Source organism: Notechis scutatus, chromosome 1 (assembly GCF_049901735.1).
Source record: "Notechis scutatus isolate UNSWTSFEM ecotype Mainland chromosome 1, rNotScu1.2, whole genome shotgun sequence".
NCBI lineage: Eukaryota > Metazoa > Chordata > Lepidosauria > Squamata > Elapidae > Notechis > Notechis scutatus.
The window spans coordinates 179,701,095-179,719,280 of record NC_142009.1 but is presented as its reverse complement, the minus strand read 5'-3'; the positions used below and the strand labels follow the sequence as shown (position 1 = coordinate 179,719,280).

The 18,186-nt window shown below is 37.6% G+C and overlaps 1 protein-coding gene across 3 annotated transcripts; it reads right to left on the bottom strand.

Moving 5' to 3' along the window:
- Positions 1-2,680: 2,680 nt before the first annotated feature.
- On the bottom strand, positions 2,681-14,591 carry NEMP2 (nuclear envelope integral membrane protein 2). 3 transcript variants are annotated; one of them, XM_087949553.1, is made up of 10 exons: positions 14,356-14,591; positions 12,705-12,820; positions 11,460-11,688; positions 11,271-11,343; positions 10,574-10,667; positions 9,232-9,346; positions 7,119-7,344; positions 5,314-5,490; positions 4,804-5,047; positions 3,262-3,396 (listed from the first exon to the last, which is right to left on the bottom strand). In XM_087949553.1, exons 1-9 carry the CDS (start codon positions 14,483-14,485, stop codon positions 4,816-4,818), a joined length of 1,392 nt encoding a protein of 463 aa, XP_087805679.1. In that variant the 5' UTR covers positions 14,486-14,591; the 3' UTR covers positions 3,262-3,396; positions 4,804-4,815. The 3 variants fall into 3 exon arrangements, with proteins under 3 accessions (XP_026523669.2, XP_087805680.1, XP_087805679.1); XM_026667884.2 differs by having other exon boundaries at positions 2,681-5,047; positions 14,356-14,590; XM_087949554.1 differs by having other exon boundaries at positions 2,681-5,047; positions 13,938-14,514.
- Between the last annotated feature and the right edge of the window lie 3,595 nt (positions 14,592-18,186).

Below are 18,186 nucleotides of genomic sequence, written 5' to 3'. Positions count from 1 at the left end.
ATGGTTATTTAAGAGACGGTGGATCCTTTAGATGAATTTATCTGAAGTCTATATGATAAACGCTGTGGTAATAACTGTTAATGTTGGATTCCTGAATTGTAAGGCATTGAACTTGCACATTATGTTTACATATCCAACCTGCCAGTCAAATCAGTTCCTTCCTTGTTTGTGAACAGTGGGGCTGTAGACAGCTCTCGTATTTGTGAAGTTGTTAAAATGTAGTGAGATAAATAAAATTCTATGTATGTCAAAAATGTCATGTCCCAATAACAACATAAATGATCATAGGAGGTGGTGGATTTGCAAGCTCTTGTATTTACTAAATACTTCGTGTTGCTATTAGGCTAGTTTTGAGATACTTACCATTCAGCCTCTCTTCTCCAGTTAATGGCTCTGATTAGTGCCAGGTCTTTAAAGACCAGGATGAAACACAATATTAACAAGACTTTATGATCTAATCTGACTGCTCTATTTGCAGAAGGAGTGAATGGGTGACTCATCTCATTCAGCCATCGGATGATGGCAGGTATTCAGCATATTTGTTACCTGCTTTATATGCACTGAGGGAACCTTTTGCTAATCTGCTGAAAAGGAAGAAAAAGAATTCACTAACTTTTTGGCAAGTGATTGCACAGCAAGTTTTCTCTCTAAAATTATCAGTAAGGAAGCCCTCAATTCAGTAACGGCTATATCATGGCTCTTAAGATGGTTACGATGACACTTGTCCTGCAGTTACTTTTGATAACCTCACCCACTAAGCTTGATTCCTGATTACTAGATGACTTGTCACTTTCTTCTTCCAGGTTGCTTTTTCAACTTCCCTATAGCTTGGGATTTTCTGAAGGACTCCTCCACCCCCCACCCCCCCAAGGTTGGCTTGACATGGTGACTTTTTGCAACAAGGCAGCTTTTCTTCTTTGGTACCTAGAGTGCAATCAAATTGTTACTGGTACATGAAGCATAGAAATTCCTTGCAAGTGCAGACAAGTATTGATCAATGATAGTCTGGCTAGTTCAAGAACTGCCCTTCACAGGATGGATTTAACTGTCCCCTTGTGAGATCATAGATGAGTTCCCCTCCTCCTTTTCCTTGTCCAGAGGAAGTTAATTATATCCCTTTTCTTGTTTTTATTTTTGGCATCAAGGGGTACATGGAAATATATATATATATATTAATAAATTTTATTTGGGTTTTCACACACAAAATACAAGTAAAACATCTTTTTTGAAAATAGCATGGTCCCGGGCTGATTTCATGCTCCTTTTTGTATTCTATTCCATATCTTATACTATTTTACATTTTCTATGTAGTTTTTCCCCTCTTTTAATTTTCTCAATTTTATTTTGATTATCTCATCTCAATTCAAATCATTATATTTATACTTTTGTCTGTTCTGTTTCAATTTCATATTATCTTTTCTCATAAAACAAATTTTCTCCTGTAGTTACTAATTGGAGTATGACACCTTTATATCTTTTAATTACATCCATTCAACTCTTATTTAAACTTCAATATATACCTTAAGTTTATGACCTTCAATATAATACATAATACATAACTTCCAATCGAATTCTGCTTATAATACACATATTCTTTTAAAAAAAAAAGATTGTAAATACATGTAATTATAAACCCTCATTCCATTCCAGTTCAGTTCTATCATTAATAATCATTAAAACCATAACATCTTTAACATTTCTTTTCAATTAAATATCATACTTCCTTAAAAACACATATAATCTCCATAATTTTTCCCTTATTTCTCTTCACATGTTTTATAAATCATTAAATATACCTTCTGTTACATTTATTTATTGACAAGCATTCCACTGAATTACGATAGCTATTTTATCAGACATTTTAATCATACATTGTTTCATATTTTCTAAAATTATTTCTGCTTCTAATATAACCATACTATCTTATGTACCTTTGCAGAATCCCCTTTTCCATTAAGTTTTCACTCATTATCTCTAAATAGACCGTTTCTCTATATTTTGCTTCTGTCCTTTATAACTTCTTTTCCTTTCTTTCTTCCCTCTCATCTTCTCCCTCCCCTTTTTACCCCCTTGTCTCTCTAGTTCTAATTCTCTCTTCTGTATTTCCCTCTTCTGTTGCTTTCTGATTTTATACTTATTTTTCACTCTATTTTTTTTTTTTTGGAATTGTTTTTCCCAATCTTAAACTTTCTATTCTCTTTCCCCCCTTTCCTTCCCCCCCCCATCTAAGATTACTTGTTCATTAAAGATGGCTTCTTCTTTGTCGCAATCTTCTTGTTCTGCAGACATTTCTTGTTGTTTCTCATAATTCCAAATCTCCATTTCTAAAAACTGAAATATGAAGCCAAAAGAACCTCACCCTTCTTGTGCATCTTCTTTGTACTTTTTAAGTTCCATTTTCAGTTCTTCTAAAAGTGGAGCCATTTTAAAAAATTTTAAACAACCACCCGATTTATTTTAATCATTCAAAACAATAACCAAGAATCCAGAAATCATCAAGTAATCCAGATAGTCCCGAGTTATATCTTCTTATTTCTTTTTCGACTTTCTCTTCCTGGGGTTTTTGTTGCGATATTTCAGTTAGAATGCATCTTTTGGAAGTCTTGTTGAGATTTTTCTATAAGTTCTTTTTTAATTCCAGGCAGTCTCCTCCCTTCCAGATCCTGCCCTTTTATTCTTCCTCTCTCCTTTCCTATTTTCAAAAGCTTTTAATTATCCAGAAATCTTTATTATCCCTTTGACTTTTTATTTTCAGCATTAAATGCCTATTGATGTCAAAGTGGATTTTTTTTCCAATTTCTTGCTTAAGTCTCTTAGCTGTCAGTATAGGAAAAGGATAAAACCAAATCTTTTCCCTTTTCCCTCTCCTTCGCAGCTTAAAAATCTTCTTAGGGAACAATGTTATTGTTTTTTTAACAGTTTCAATTCCAGGGTACCTTATTTGTTGCTTTTGCTGTTTGATCCGGTCAACCAAAACTTTCTCTTCTTATCTTCCTCCTGCACATTCTTTTCCGGTCGAGTTCTTCTTTGTGGTGGCCATTTCTGACCACTGCTGCAACCGCCTTCGGGAAAGGGAGTAATGGGCAGCTGGGGGGGAGAGATGCGGCTCTCCTCAACCCTGCTGGCAGTCTCCCCCCTCTTCACCACCTCTACGGGGTGGCTTAGCCCCGAAACCAGCCGGCTCAGGGCGCTCCAGCGGCGAGCACGGATCGAAGCCTTGCAGAGACGAGGTTTCAGTCTGTCGCTGAAGAAGCTCAAACCGGAAGTCGGGTACACGGAAATAATTTTGAACCCGGGAGATGAGCAGTAAATCAACATTATCAACCATCTGGTTCAGCAAAGATCTCCATCTTTAGCACTATCAGATGCTCCGTGTGTAGTGTCCTGTGGGCTGCTCTGTGCAGGGATTAAGATTACTTTATTAATACATTTGAATGCACTTTCTATTTACAATGGCTCGTTTTATTTGAAAGTGAGTATTAAAAACAGGTTGGGATTTACAAAATCCAAGCAGTTTTCTACAATGCATTTTGTCAGCAATGCATCAATCAACACACACACACACATTGTTCTTGCTTACATTTATACTTCAACTTTTTAAAAAATCAAGGTATATAAGATGGTCTCTCCATTTTTTAAATCTTCACAAAAGCCAGTGGGATAGGTTAATCAGAGAGATCATGATGACATTACGGCAAACTTAATGGACTCATGCATGCTAGACTAATATGAAGCAATTAGAGAGTAATTCAAGAACAAGATCTCCTTGGTTCCCTTTCCATGTTTCTAAGAGCATGTTAAGTACACATACTTCTAGGTGAAATGTTTCAATTTGAGGACTAGAGACTTTAAGAGTTTGCATCCCAAATCATGAACTGCTATGAAAACCAAAGCATGTTTACCAAGTCCAAAGGAGTCAGGATGCAATGCAAGGAAAATCAGAGTCCTAGTAACCTACGATTACACAATTCTTTTGGCAGCCTGTTGCCTCAAAAGAAAAATCGAGTTTCTTTAAAATGAAACAAAAACAAAGCTTCAGACCTCCATCCGAAATCAGCTGGTTGGAGCCAAAGCAACTCTTAACTGTCTTTCGTTACACATATGCTTCTAAGCCTTTCATACGTTCATTTATGTACTTCAATTTCAAGACTGCTTGATTCCATAGTGACACCATGTGACTTATAGAAAAAACATCAAAGTATATCAAGGGGAAAAAAAACAGTTGGCCAAAGACAAAAAGTCAAGCAACAAATAACCAGCCCAATTACTGGAGAGAAATAATTAGCATAAAGTGGTTAATCAACAGTAACTTCAATTTCTCAGCTCATTTTCCCAACATCAGTTGTCTTCACTGGGTCACTGGTCCCAAGCAACGTGATTGTGTTGGATTGCAGCCATTTTGAAAGTTATGGCTTAACATGTTTGCGTAAACTCAGCAAATGAGAGTTAAGCACACCATGGAATAATGTGCAAACTCAGAAACCACAATCAGGCAAAAAAAAAAAAAGACCACTATAAAGTGAGCCTTGTAAATTGATAAAGCAACTGAGAGGAATTCCTTGTTCCAGCCCTCCACAGGCTGCCTCATCAAACCTCCAGCAAATGGTTCCTCTAAGCAGAGACATTGGCTAAATCCAGTATTGTTCAGGTGTGCCTGGACTGCCTCCTTACATAACTCTAATCATGATGGCTTTGCAAACTTAACTGCTTCCTGGAAAACAATGAGGTCATGGTAAGTCCTTCAAAATGTCTAAACTGCCCTCTACAGTTCAAAAAAGCATGTTATTGCATGCTTTTGCTGACCTGGGCAGCAGCTCAAAGAAATTCTCTACTGTGAAAATGCCGGATGTTTGGTTGTAATAGTCTCAGTCCCTCTTCTTTGTTTCTCTCCTCCACCTCAGAAGCATTTTGGGGTTCTGGTTCTGCCTCGGTCTCTCGGTGGAAAAGCTGTTGCTCCAGGAGAACTCCTCCGATGCCATACTGTGCCTCATGGGCTGTCATTTCTTCAGCAGATACATGAGGAGAACCTAGAACAAAGTTTGCAAACCTGGAGAAAGGAGAAAGAGGGGTCACTAACCAGAAGAAAGCAATGTACCAAACACTTAAAAGTGATGAAAAAGGGGAGGGATGCCAGGAAGAAAAATACTGGCCCAATCCCACTTTGCTTTAAATCTCATCCACAAAGGCTATACTTGAGTATAGCCCGCCAAAGAGCACTCCTGTGGAAGGGCAGCCTCAATGGAAAATAAGATTCGCTATTTTTAAACCACAAATGAAGCTTTGAGATATGGAAAAGAAAATAAATGCTCCTACTTTTGTGGAGATTGCAGTCTGACCACAGCTACCCAGGAGGGGAAAGTGGGATTCCTACAGAATATGCGCAGCTCCTCTAGGGCCTTCATGGTCTCTGTTTCTCCTTGTTCCTGGTATTCGTCTTCTGTCAGATAACGAGGCTCCAATTTTTCTGGGTGGAAATACTGAGCAGCTTTTCTAAACCAGGGAGAAAGGGAGGGCACTGTAAAGATTGTATTATGGATTCGAAACCCAAAGTGTATGAAATATATTTTAAAAAAGAATATCTAGAATCTGACAGGCAGACTATTGCTCTTGACTACACTATACTAAATGGAAAATCCCTACCAAGTTAAAATAACCAAAGAATTACATTCAAGACAGTTTGAATTTATTGGCTATGCTGTTTGCTCCTAAGTAAATTCCAATGATTCTTCTTTCCAAGCAGACATATAGAGAGGATTGTGTTGTACCACTTTGCAATGGGGAAAAATAAGAAGTGACCTTCTAACCTTGCTGCCTTGGAGATTAGATCTCCTTCTTAAGGCTTCTCCAAGCACAACCAAACTTGAGTTCTTGACAAGGTGTCAATTTTATACCCAAGCAGTTCTGCAGTCCTTTAATGAGATCCCAAGCCCAATTATGATTAGAATTCAAAATGCTAAAAGAAATTTTTCTCCCCAGGTTCCTGAGTTTATTGCTAAAAGCCCTAACATAGATACCTTATCATTGTATAATTTAATGGATGAACAGCCGCACCCTTTGAAGACACTTGTATTTAGACACACATTGAATTATCTTGTCAAATAAAGCAGAAATCCTAACATGTTTTGATCCAACAGTGATAAAATGAAGTGTATTTGCATGCAGTGTTTACTATAGCACTAATATTAAAATATGCTGAATAATGTGTAATAGCTCAAATACTAGAACACAACCATGTGTCAGAAAAATCTCTAATAATGCTACTATTTCTAAAATGACACACCCAAAATATAAAGAATATTATAAACTGAATATGGACTCAGATAATTGTTAAGCTTCCTGGAATGATTGCTTCTAAGGTAGTACAGAAAATAACAAAACAGAAACTTGGATTTCACATCATGATAAGACCGGGTTTCATGTTAACTAGACTGTTTCAATCTCTTAATGCATCACAAGTAATAAAGCAAAGAGAAATTATGGTTACACATTCTGATTTGTTTTAGTCATGCTTTATTAGGACTGATCCCAGAATCCTAGATTTTTCCTTGATTTCTATGTTGCCCTTTAAATCCTTGCCAATTTACCAAGGTCCTAAAGCAAATGTCTAAACAGACTCCATTTCTCAAACCAACCCATGCTTTCTTGAGGGTATGGGAATTTTTTTGCTTATCCTCAAAGAATGATTCATGCTTCCTTAACTAAGCATTGCACTGGCTACAAACATAGCCAATTTATTTGTAGAGTCATAATCCACTAAGACAATAACTTTTAGAAAAAGGGCACTGATGCCAAAAATTAAATCCTCAAGGACAAGTTGTTCTCTATACATTGTGATGCTATGTTTGAGCTGGAAGGTCCCCATAGCCTTGCACTGAATGACTTTCAGCTGAGTGGGGACAGAAACAAACAACTTCTGGGACATTCTGGCACTGTGTAAGCTCCATTACATATTAGAGAGAAAACAGAACATAGGCGGAAAACAAATTTAATAAATTATGATATGGTTTTTATTGACAGTAACAGACTGCCTGAAATGTCAGACTGTTATACAATAACAGATGCTTCACCTAATTTTGCTAAGAATATCATTTTGATTTAATAAGTGAAAGGTGACTAACTTGCCAATGTAGCAGGATGCTCGAAGGGGATAATGCAGGAATTTTGTACAGAGCATAGCAATTGTGACTGCATAGGCAACCCGTGGGATTGCAATGCCAAAATGAATTAAGACCAGGCCTTTCACCTGCAACATCCACATCAAGAGGTTCATACTTTGATCACTGCCGAGTGGCCCATGCTTCTTGCAAATAGCAAAAGAGATCAATCCAACTGATAAAATATACCCTGAAAAACATCAGTAGATAAAAAGGTGACAATTTACTTCATTTTAGGCTTGCAACTAACTGTTCGCTTGGAGCTAAGTCTTAAGTAACATTTGCTTCTGGGAGGGATATTTAAGTAAACTGGAAGTAAATTCTTTCTGCCCCTGATTTTTTTTTCTATGTTAGTGGGATACTTTTCATGGCATAACAGCAGCTTAAAATTAAGCAACGTATGCTGATCTGAAAGGCAGATAGACTGATTATTCTGGAAATGTATCTGCCCAACGTTTTCTGGGCAGATTAATATTTATTAATACTAATAAAATGGTAGAATGTGCTCATTTTCCAATTGCATCATTTAAAATAATACTCATGGAAAGAGGGTTTTTTAAACTTTCTGATCAAGATTCCAGAAAAAAAAAAAGAGTGACATTGTATATATGTTCGTAAATACGTGTGGAAATTTACTGAGAGGTTAAGTCTCACAATACAGGTAGTCCTCAAGTTACAACTGGTTGCTTAATGACCAAACTTACAATAGACCTCCCCAGAGTTACATACAACCCATTTTGAAGTTACAACAGTTGCACCTTCCCTTTGGTCACATTTTATGGACTTGGTAACCTTCATGCCATTTGCAGCGCCCCTCAGTCATGTGACCATGATTTGGTACTTTTTTGCTGGTTTCCAGTGTTAAGTTCTGGTTTCTGGCAGAAAAAGTCAAAAAAACATCAGATTCGGTCACGTTTATGCCTCAAATTACGACTGCAACAACTTATAAGCATAGTTTGGGGCTCAGTTACAGTTGTAAGGTGAGGACTATCTGTATTTGTTAAAGAGAACTTTAAAGTAGGAGTTTTCATGATTGCAGCTATGCGGCAGAGGTTGAACAAGCATATCTCTTACTCAGTTATTTAGTTCACATATAAAGTCAATCTAGCATATATGGATGTGTGAATCTACCCGATAGCTTATCATTATGAGCCACATTAATTTAAAAAAAAATCCTGATTTAGTGCTATGAACATACACAAGCAGCAATGACTAAACACTAAATGATGATTCATCATATATATGAAAGGACACTACATAAAGAATGTTTTGTATCACTTCACATAATTCCAGAGGTTCTTGAAGCTAATCTATTTTGCAGATCTGAAGCGTCACCTTTCCCATCAAGGAAGAGACAGCTTTTTTAACATTCAAAGTAATGAAAGGTTGCTGTATCCCAGAGCCAGGAGGTAGGAAAACAATAAAATCTCAGTTTTTGAAGGTTTTCAGAATAGTCTTTCGGTCATTCAAATATAACCAAGTAAGATTCACCGGGAATGCAACCAAGACTACTTGTAAGTATATGGGTAGTCCTTGAATTACAACCAAAGCTTAAAATTTTCGTTGCTAAGCAAAGCAGTTAAGTTGCTAAGCAAAGCAGTTTGCCCCATTTTATGATCTTTTGTCGCAATTGTTAAGTGAATAATTGCAGTTTTAAGTGAATCATAAAACCATTTGTTTTTATGCAACAAATAACAGAACGAGACTTTGCTTGCCGGAAGCTGGCTAGGAAGGTGACAAAATGTGATCACATGACCCCAGGACAGTGCAACCGTCCTAAATGCATGCCAGGTGCCAAACGCTCAGATTTTGATCATGCGACCACGGGGATGCTGCAACTGTCGTAAGTGTGAAAAACGGTCGTAGGTTACTTTTTCCAGTGACACTGTAACTTCGAATGGTCATTAAAGTAATTGTTGTAAGTTGAGGACTACCTGCAATAGGCATGTCTAATTAGGATAGTGTTAGGCTGAATCTGCAACCTTTGGGAGATAATGTACTTCACTTGACAAGCTTTCCATTTTAAAAGAAGCTCCTTCCTTTTCAAAGTCTCTTATATTGTTATTATTTCACATACCCAGTATATAATACGTAGAATTATTCCACATCCATTTCAGTTTTTCTCTTGAAACATAGAACATATACAGAGAAGAGAACCAGCACCCACTCATTAAAATCCAGAAGGTACTTCGCTAAAAGAAGGGAAAAGAAAAGAAGAATGCATTTGATTATGGTGTATGTTTGTCCATACAGATATACAAAAGTGGAGTTAGTGAAACACCGCAAGTCAAGTTGAAGCAAGTCAGGACTGAAGAGAAGAGCTTGCAATTAGACAAACCTAATGATAATGTCATTTTGGAATTTAAAAGTCAAAAGGTTCTTCTCGCAAGAGCCAAATATACCGCTTGTTCCATGGGTACATATTTTCACAATTAGCACAAACATTGAATGTAAGCTTAGAAAGGCTACACCCCTATGGAAACAGCACATGCCTTTCCTCTGATGACCATCTAATGGTCTCTAGGAAAGGTCTTCTACAGATACAAATACAACCCATGGCTGGGAAGCTCTTACTTTTCTGTTTGAAAAAAACTTAGTAGAGCCACAAAAAGCAATTAAAATATAACCCAGGGTCTAAATTTACATGGAACAAAACCAAGCAAAACACTGAACAAACATGGTATTTTTAATACAGCATTTTAAGGACTGGAGTTTCTTTGTATATCGCTAGGAAACGGAAATGTGTGTTTCGCTGACATGGAAAGTAAAGTGAAACTGTTCTGTTTCATGATCAAAGATGAAAGTTATTGTGTTAGATATATCCAGAACTGCTGGGTTATATTTCAGTGATTCTTTCCTTCGACTGCAGCTCCCTATGTCTTCAGAAAATTTGCTTTGAAGGATTAAGGGATTTCTAGAATAACAGGAAGAAGAAGCACCAGGGATCTCCTGAGGAAAGGAGACCAATTATCTTCTTCTACCAGTACAACATTTTAAATTGAATTCTGCTCCAGGAATACTTCCAGTGGAGAAGAAGAATCTGGATTCAACTGTTTTCTTGAATGCTCTTTGTTTATAGAGACAAAAAATACCAAAATGCTTTGCCCTCCGTTACTTATCTTATGATTTTGAATCTTCCACCCATAGTGAAATCTTGTCCAAAAATAAATAACCAGTTGACTCTGTTTCTATAGAAAATACAGGATTCAAAACTATTTACCTCAAGCTGCAGTAATGTTAAGGTTTTATTCTGCTTTACTAGTTAGTGACCATGCTACTAGCTGGCTACTGAAATATTTATTCCATGGTTAAACCACTTCAGTAACCTTCGATTCACCCACAAAACTAAAACTGCAGTTAACATTGGGGAAGGATCAAATACTTTCTGCCTTATTTTATATTAAAAGTCATAAACTTACCTTGGGAATAAATCTTTTAAGCATGAAAATGAGAAAGACTAGAGGCATGAAAATTCCAAATGCTATCCCAGCACAATAATAGAAGATATTACTTCTGTTTGGGAGAAACACATGAATGCTAATAAATCTTTTACACATGGAAAACAAGTTCAAGAAAGTAGAAAAGCAAAGATACAGCTTTATTTAAATTCTACGGATCACTTCACTTATTTATACAGCCCCCCCAATCTTGCAATTAAAATCCAGTGAGAATGCCTTGCCTCATATTGCCTGGATTCATAAACTGTGTTAAACTATAAAGTGGTTGGTTCAGTTTTAGATTATCTTAATGTGTAAATCCAGTCTTTTTGGTTTGCATGATACATAGCTTAATGCGATGGGTGAATTCAGTCACAGTTTGCTAAATACATCATGGTCAAGCCAACTACTCAGCCCTGGTATAGTCATTCAATTTATTTCTCAATATGTTCCTTTATTAATTCCACCCACTTACTGATCACTGATTTAGACAATATTTCACATCTAAATAAATACACTCTTTAAAAATTGGAAGAACGACAACCCTACCCATGGTAGCTTGTCTCAAGTCTTGCTGAAATCAACACAATTTCTTAGGTTTGCAGACTTGCAGCTCATTTTTATTTTCAAAAGTAGCAAGTTCATATAATTGACAGACTCCAGTAAAGCTAGCGCGTACCTACTCAGGTTATAGGCAAAATGAAAAAGAAGTCCACCAGCAACAAATAACAGAACGAGTTTGCAATCCAACACTGGAACAAAGCAAAAAGATGGGAAATCAAAACCTGTTTCGCTTATGTACTGAAAATGCATACTTCTGATAATACGAAAGTATTTTATAAATGGATTATCTGTTAATATTACTCACTCTTTTGTTGTACGCTCACAGTGAAGAGTACTTTATTTGTTGGTTCGATCCTGAAACATGTTTTGCCAACATACTGGTCCACTGTCATGATCGTTTGATTAGACACACTAGGCTGCCAAATATTGCTAATCAGGCACTTCAAAAAATCGAGGAAATGTTCAGAATTTTGGCATTCATGTTCATCTGGGATATACATCACTTGAAATAATTCAGTGCTGTTTATGGACACCTAAAAATATAATTTCTTAATTATATATTCAAAAATGAAAAGGAATTGTGAAATAAGGAACAATGGGATTTCTTACACCATTAAAGTTTATCTATGTTGACACACGCTTTCAGACAGAAATCCTGAGGCACCCTACCTCAGCCATTTGCACAAGTAAAGACCTAGTACAAATATGGGAAATTCTCAACTTATGACCACAATTGAATCCATAATTTCCACTGATAAGCAAAGCAGTTGTTAAGTGAGTTGCACTTCATTTTATGAGCTTTGTTCCACAGTTGTTAAACAAATCACTGCTATTGTTAAGTGAATAATGCAATCATTAAGCGAATCTGCCTTTGATTTTGCTTATTGGAAGCCAGCTGGGAAGGTCACAGATGGTGATCACATAACCCCAGGACACTGCAACTGTCATAAATACACGCCAGGTGCCAAGCAGCCTAATTCTGATCATGTAACTATGGAGATGCTGCAAAGTTCATGTGAAAACTGGTCATAAGTCACTTTTTTCAGTGACAGTCAAACAGTGGCTAAAAAAATCGTTGTGAGAAGAATGCTATCTGTAAATAACGAATTGCATTTAAACTTGGAATTTGGATCTGTTGCTCTAAACCCAAGCAGAGCTTGCAAGCCATAAATACTGTAATTCCTGGCTTAATATCTTGCCTTGATTGTAAACTACAAACTAAAAACTCAGGTTCCAGTTAACACAAATGATTTATTCTGTATTCAATCATATAAGAGGAAGAAAAAAACAGGAGGCAAATACTGATGTTTGTCTGAAAAATTACAAGATTGCTCTCCCAAAAATAAATCTACACATAGTACTGAGGCTCTACATGTAGATGCTACCTTATATAAGACCACATGATTTATTTAGAATAAGGGTGAATGTAGCTCTTTAGATGTTGGTGAACTGGAACATGTAAAATCCTAAGTAGCATCAGTATTATCAAGAGCTGCTGAGAATAATCCTAACCACTTAATTTATGAGTGCATCAAGGGCATGACTTTACCTGAACAGTTGACCAAGTATTTTGTAAGTGCATTGCTCCATTTGGAATGTAGCAGAAACAAGTTGATTCTGTACTATGCATTATCTTCATTATCTTCAACTGTTTACAGCCACTATCTATACAAAATGGAAAGTTAATCACAGCATCATGAAATACTGGATATGCATTTTCCAAGCATTATAACTGTGGTCACAAACCAAATCAAGCTACCATATTGAAATACACCTGCCTTCTATGATTTGATGGATTTGGTTTATTAGCCTTGCAATCCATTACTGTGGTCCTAAATTGTTCCTATGAAAAACACACCCACATATATTTGGGGCCACTGTTGTCCCATCTGCAACCATTTGGCAGCATAACTTCCTTGTTCATTCCCTCTTTACTCTAAGCTAGTGTTTTCAATCTTGGCAAGGTTAGAAGTTTGGACTTCAACTCTCCCAATTTCCCAGCCAGCATATGTGCGAACTTAAGCTATCTGAAGTCGGAGAGTTCAAGTGCACACATCTTAAAGTTGTCAGGGTTCAGAAACACTGCTCTAAGCAATCTGAGCCAGAGATTTCATACATTAATTTGCAAAGTTGTGAACAAGTATAGGTAGTCCTCAACCTATGATCACAATTGAGCCCAAGATTTCTGTTGCTAAGCGAGACAGTTAAGTGAACCTTGCCCTATTTCCTTGATTAAGTGAATCTCTGCAGTTGTTAAGTTAGTAACACGATTAAGTGAATCTGGCTTCCCCCTTGATTTCGCTTGACAGAAGGTCGCAAAAGATGATCATATGATCCACCGCAACCATCATAAATATGAACCAGTTGCCAAGCATCTGAATCTAGACCCTATTACCATGGGGATGCTGCAATGGTCGTAAGTGTGAAAAAAAGTCATGTCACTCTTTTCCGTGTCTTTGTATCATTTAACGGTCGCTAAATGACCTGCTGTAAGTTAAGGACTGCCTGTACGTACAGTCCTAGCGCATCTTTTGCCTTCCAAGCAGCCAAGAGGGACGCAGGCGCAAGAACACTGTCTACACTGCTAGGCGCTGCCATCTGAAGCACCAAAGGACGACAGGCGAGTGGGTGGGCAAGCTGATGCCGTCCAAAGATTTCGGGGAAAGAACGGTAACAGACTACAGATAGTCCTCAACTTAAGACCACCATTGAGCCCAAAATTTATGCTGTTGAGTGAGAAATTTGTGAAGTGAGGTTTGCCCCATTTTACAAATTTTCTCACCGCATCTGTTGAAAGAATCACCTCAGTTCTTAAATTAGTAACATGGTTGTTAAGTGAATCTGGCTTCCCCCTTGACTTGGCTCATCCAAAGGGGAATCACATGACTCCGGGAATACCGGAACCCGTCATAAATGCGAGTCAACTGCCGAACGTCTGAACATAAATCACGTGGGGACACAGCAACAGTCCTAAGTGTGGAAAACGATCATAGGTCACTTTTTCCAGGGCCCTTGTAACTTCGAACGGTCACCAAGAGAATTGTTGCAAGTCGAGGACTATCTGTATTAGGGGAGCAGAAATCCGAAAGGACAGACAACCGATTATGTCTTGAGCGGGACTCAAGAGTCAGAAGTCGTATCTAATGGAAACTTGTTGGCTGGGGAACCGAATTCAGACGGCAGCTTCCAGCCAGCTATACCTGCGAATAAAGGCAGGGCTTCGTCAACGCTCACGGCCTGGATGAGCCCCGTGGCAAGCACTTGCCCCAGGAGCCATGCCAGAGACTGTCCCCGGCGTTGCAAAAAAAGCCGATCGTTGCACCGAGCCATACTCCCAGCGCGCCGCCCGCAATTGTTTGAACAAAGCAGGATGGAAAGGCGAGGGAGTCGAGCTTCGATACGTTGCTTTGAAGAACCCTGGGAGGCCAAACCCGGCAAAACGGGATCGGCTAGTTGAGTCTGGAGGAGGAGGAGGAGGAGGAGGAGGCTCGGAACTTCCCCGCCTCCCCCCGGAGAGGTCGGATCAGGAGCGCGTCGAAGGCAGAAGCCGCGCCGGTGGGAGGTGACGTGACAGAAGGAAGAGCCGCCGCGCGCCTAGTTAAAGCAGGGGGTGGGAGTTAGTTGGGAAGAGCATTCAGCGGCGGCGTCCCTTTGCAGGCTCGAAAGAAAGAAAAGAAAAAAAGTGGGCGTCTCCCGCTTCGTCTTTTCAGGCTTCGGTTCTCGTCCCCTCCGCTGCACTTTTTATTTATTTATTTATTTTTACCATTTCTTGTTCTTAGAGTGCGGGCGGGGGCTGACGGTGCGCAGCAACCCTCTTTATTAGGCTGCCGCTTCTCACCGCCAACAAAATGCTCGCCTTTTTTTAAAAAAAGTCGTTTAATATGAATTGGATTTTGCTGAGAAGTTGCTGGTTGGGTTTTAATGTTTTTTACGTTGGTTTATTATGTGCTGTCCAGAGTCTTAGGAATCGGTATTCAAATGCTATAAATACATAGCGGTGGGAAAGATACAAAACGTCTCTCTTTTCTATTAATTTCATTCAGGCGCATGATACTCTAAAGATTCTTAAAGGATCCAGCGTTGGAAACGTGTGAAATGCAGGAAGATGTATTTGTGGAGTACCTACATCTAGTGTTATTAACGTTAGATATCCTGGTATACAGTATTATTAACCTAATTGTTAACCTAATTCTGCGTAGCTTTTTCTCCGGTAATATCACTCTACTAACTAGAGCATATAAAACATTTGCTAGACCTTTACTTGAATACAGCTTATCAGTCTGGAACCTGCATTACATATCTGATATTAATACAATTGAGACAGTCTAGAAATATTTTACGAGAAGAATCCTCCACTCCTCTACTCATAGCAGAATACCTTATGCCACCAGACTTGAAATTTTAGACCTAGACAACCTAGAACTACGCCGCCTTAGGTTCGATCTAAGTATAGTAGTATATAAAATTATACATTGCAATGTCTTACCTATCAATGAATACTTCAGCTTCAACCAAAACAATACAAGAGCACTAAATAGATACAAACTAAAGATAAACTGCACCAAACTTGATTGCAGGAAATACGACTTCAGTAACAGAGTGGTCAATGTCTGGAATATTCTACATGACTCTGTGGTTTCTTCCCCAAACCGCAAAATCTTCAACATTAGACTGTCTACTATTGACCTCACCCCTTTCCTAAGAGGTCTGTAGGGAGTGTGCATAAGCGTACCAAAACATGCCTACCATCCCTGTCCTATTGTTTCTTTTTTTTCTTATTCGTATCCATTTCATATATTTATAACCATGTTTATACTTATACCTGTTATCTAATAATTGTTTGACTAAATAAATAAAGTAAGTAAGTATACCATGTTGTATTGTACTGCCTTATTCAGTCCAGTTTATCTAAAACTGAAATAACGTTTTTCTTCCCAAGCCTGAAACTCCCTTATGTGAAGATTCTTAATGGTTTCAATCTGTACTCATGCTGTCTATGAATAAAAATACTAGTAATGTGAAGTAGTAATTAAAACAACAGAAATTTGTATTAGGAATATCTTATCCAGCCATATGTCTGCTCTTCTGTTTTATCAGTCCAGGTTAGGGATGGTTTGTTTGGAATATGAACTAATTGCCTCCCACTAGAAACACATTACGCAGATTGCCAGGAATGGATAGCTGGGAGCTTTTAACAAAATGCAGATTAAATAAAATAAATTAACTGGAGGAAAGATCAGAGAAGAGAATAAGAAATGAGGGAGAATGCAGAAACTATTCAGGATCAACACCAGGAGGTGAATCTATTGTATACCATGATATCTAATGTTAATAACACTGGATGTAGGTGTTCCACAGATACACCTACACATACAGGTACAGAGGAATTCATATGCACTAGATACAAAGCAGGCAAGTTCTGCAGGTGCTGGGAAACTTCTACAATAATGAAAATCATAAAAATATATATTTGATATTGTCTGTGACAACATAGGAAAAAAAACAGCACACACAAAAAAACTTGGTACTAATGGTTAAAGAAAAAGCATTTGACAACTGAATAAGTTATGAAACTATGAAGGACGTGTGTTTAATCATAAAGTATTCTGTGAAATTAAAACATTAAAAGAACGAGGAAGGTATTGTAACAAGGTAGATCACGTCAATGTTATGGGGTAAAAGAAAAAAAGAAAAGAAAAATGTAACCAATGCTCAATACCTGCTGCAAAATGTATATATGTATATATATTTGTTTATATGTTTGTTTCTTCTTAAATGTTTTAAATATATGAAACTTAAATAAACTTTATTTTAAGAATAAAAAAAAGAAAAAAACAGCACAATCGGAAATGTACAAAGTTTCCTTGAGTTTCATACTGAAGGAAGAGATGCTGTGGAAACATTTGGAAATGCATTATATATAATTCCAAATGGATAGTGAACTGATTAAGCTATTAGCGAAGATACAGTTTTTATGGCCAACATTTCAGTTATTGCTAATAAAACTGTTGATGTATCTAGAAAGGAGCAGTTGTCGCTTCCACATTTTGATCATGTACTGGATCCTGAAGCAGTTATTCCAGAGCAACTCCTTGGTTTTACAACACTAATCTGCATGTTGCTTCCATTGCAAATGCAATCATTGACGCGTGTGTACAATTGGCTCAATCCTACAAAAATGATTGGTTAGGTTGTGATGGGTGCTCTAGGAAAATAATAGAAAAGTCTAATTGAAAATAGGTATTTCTAATTTCAACTGTGTTATTACTATGTGAAACTCATTACACTGAAAAATACAAGGATGCTATTTTTTCCCCCAACAACTTGACTAGATTTTTGATCAGTTAAGCAAACTGGCCATTACTGTTTGCTTATCGGCTACAATCTGTGCTGAGTACATTTGAAATGTTGGAATTGAGACGTAACCTCTAGACTATTCAGCTCATTATTATGAAAACATTCAATCATGCCTGGGTTTCCTAAGTGTCTTTCACAGTTACAGAGAAAAAGGACAGGCATTTCAAGAATATACTTTCAACTGTTCAAGAATTAGCAGACAAGTTGGTCATTAACTAATTATTTCTAGATAATGGCTGACATCCCAAATTCTGATGGATAAACTGTGGAAGAGTGCTTTGATTAATTAGTGTTTGTACTAGAACTGAATAATGTCAGGGCTGGAAAGCTGGTTTGCTGCAGAAGGCAGCAAACCAATATTACCTCACTTCATCTAGATGTCAAAATTTGGATATATACAATTCAAAGCAACGAGTTCAAAATATTGGTGAACTACATGAAATCAACACATTGGTGTGCTGATTAAGGCATCAGGCTAGAAATTGGGGGAACATGAGTTCTAATCCCAATTTAGGCACCAAGCCAACCGGGTGACCCTGAGCCAGTCTCTCTCAGTACCAGGAAGCAGGCAAGGCAAACTACTTCTGAAATCTTGCCAAGAAAAACTGCAGAGTGTAATCCAGATAGTCTTGTGACAAGAAATCAAACCTCCTGTTACCTCAAATAAAATATTA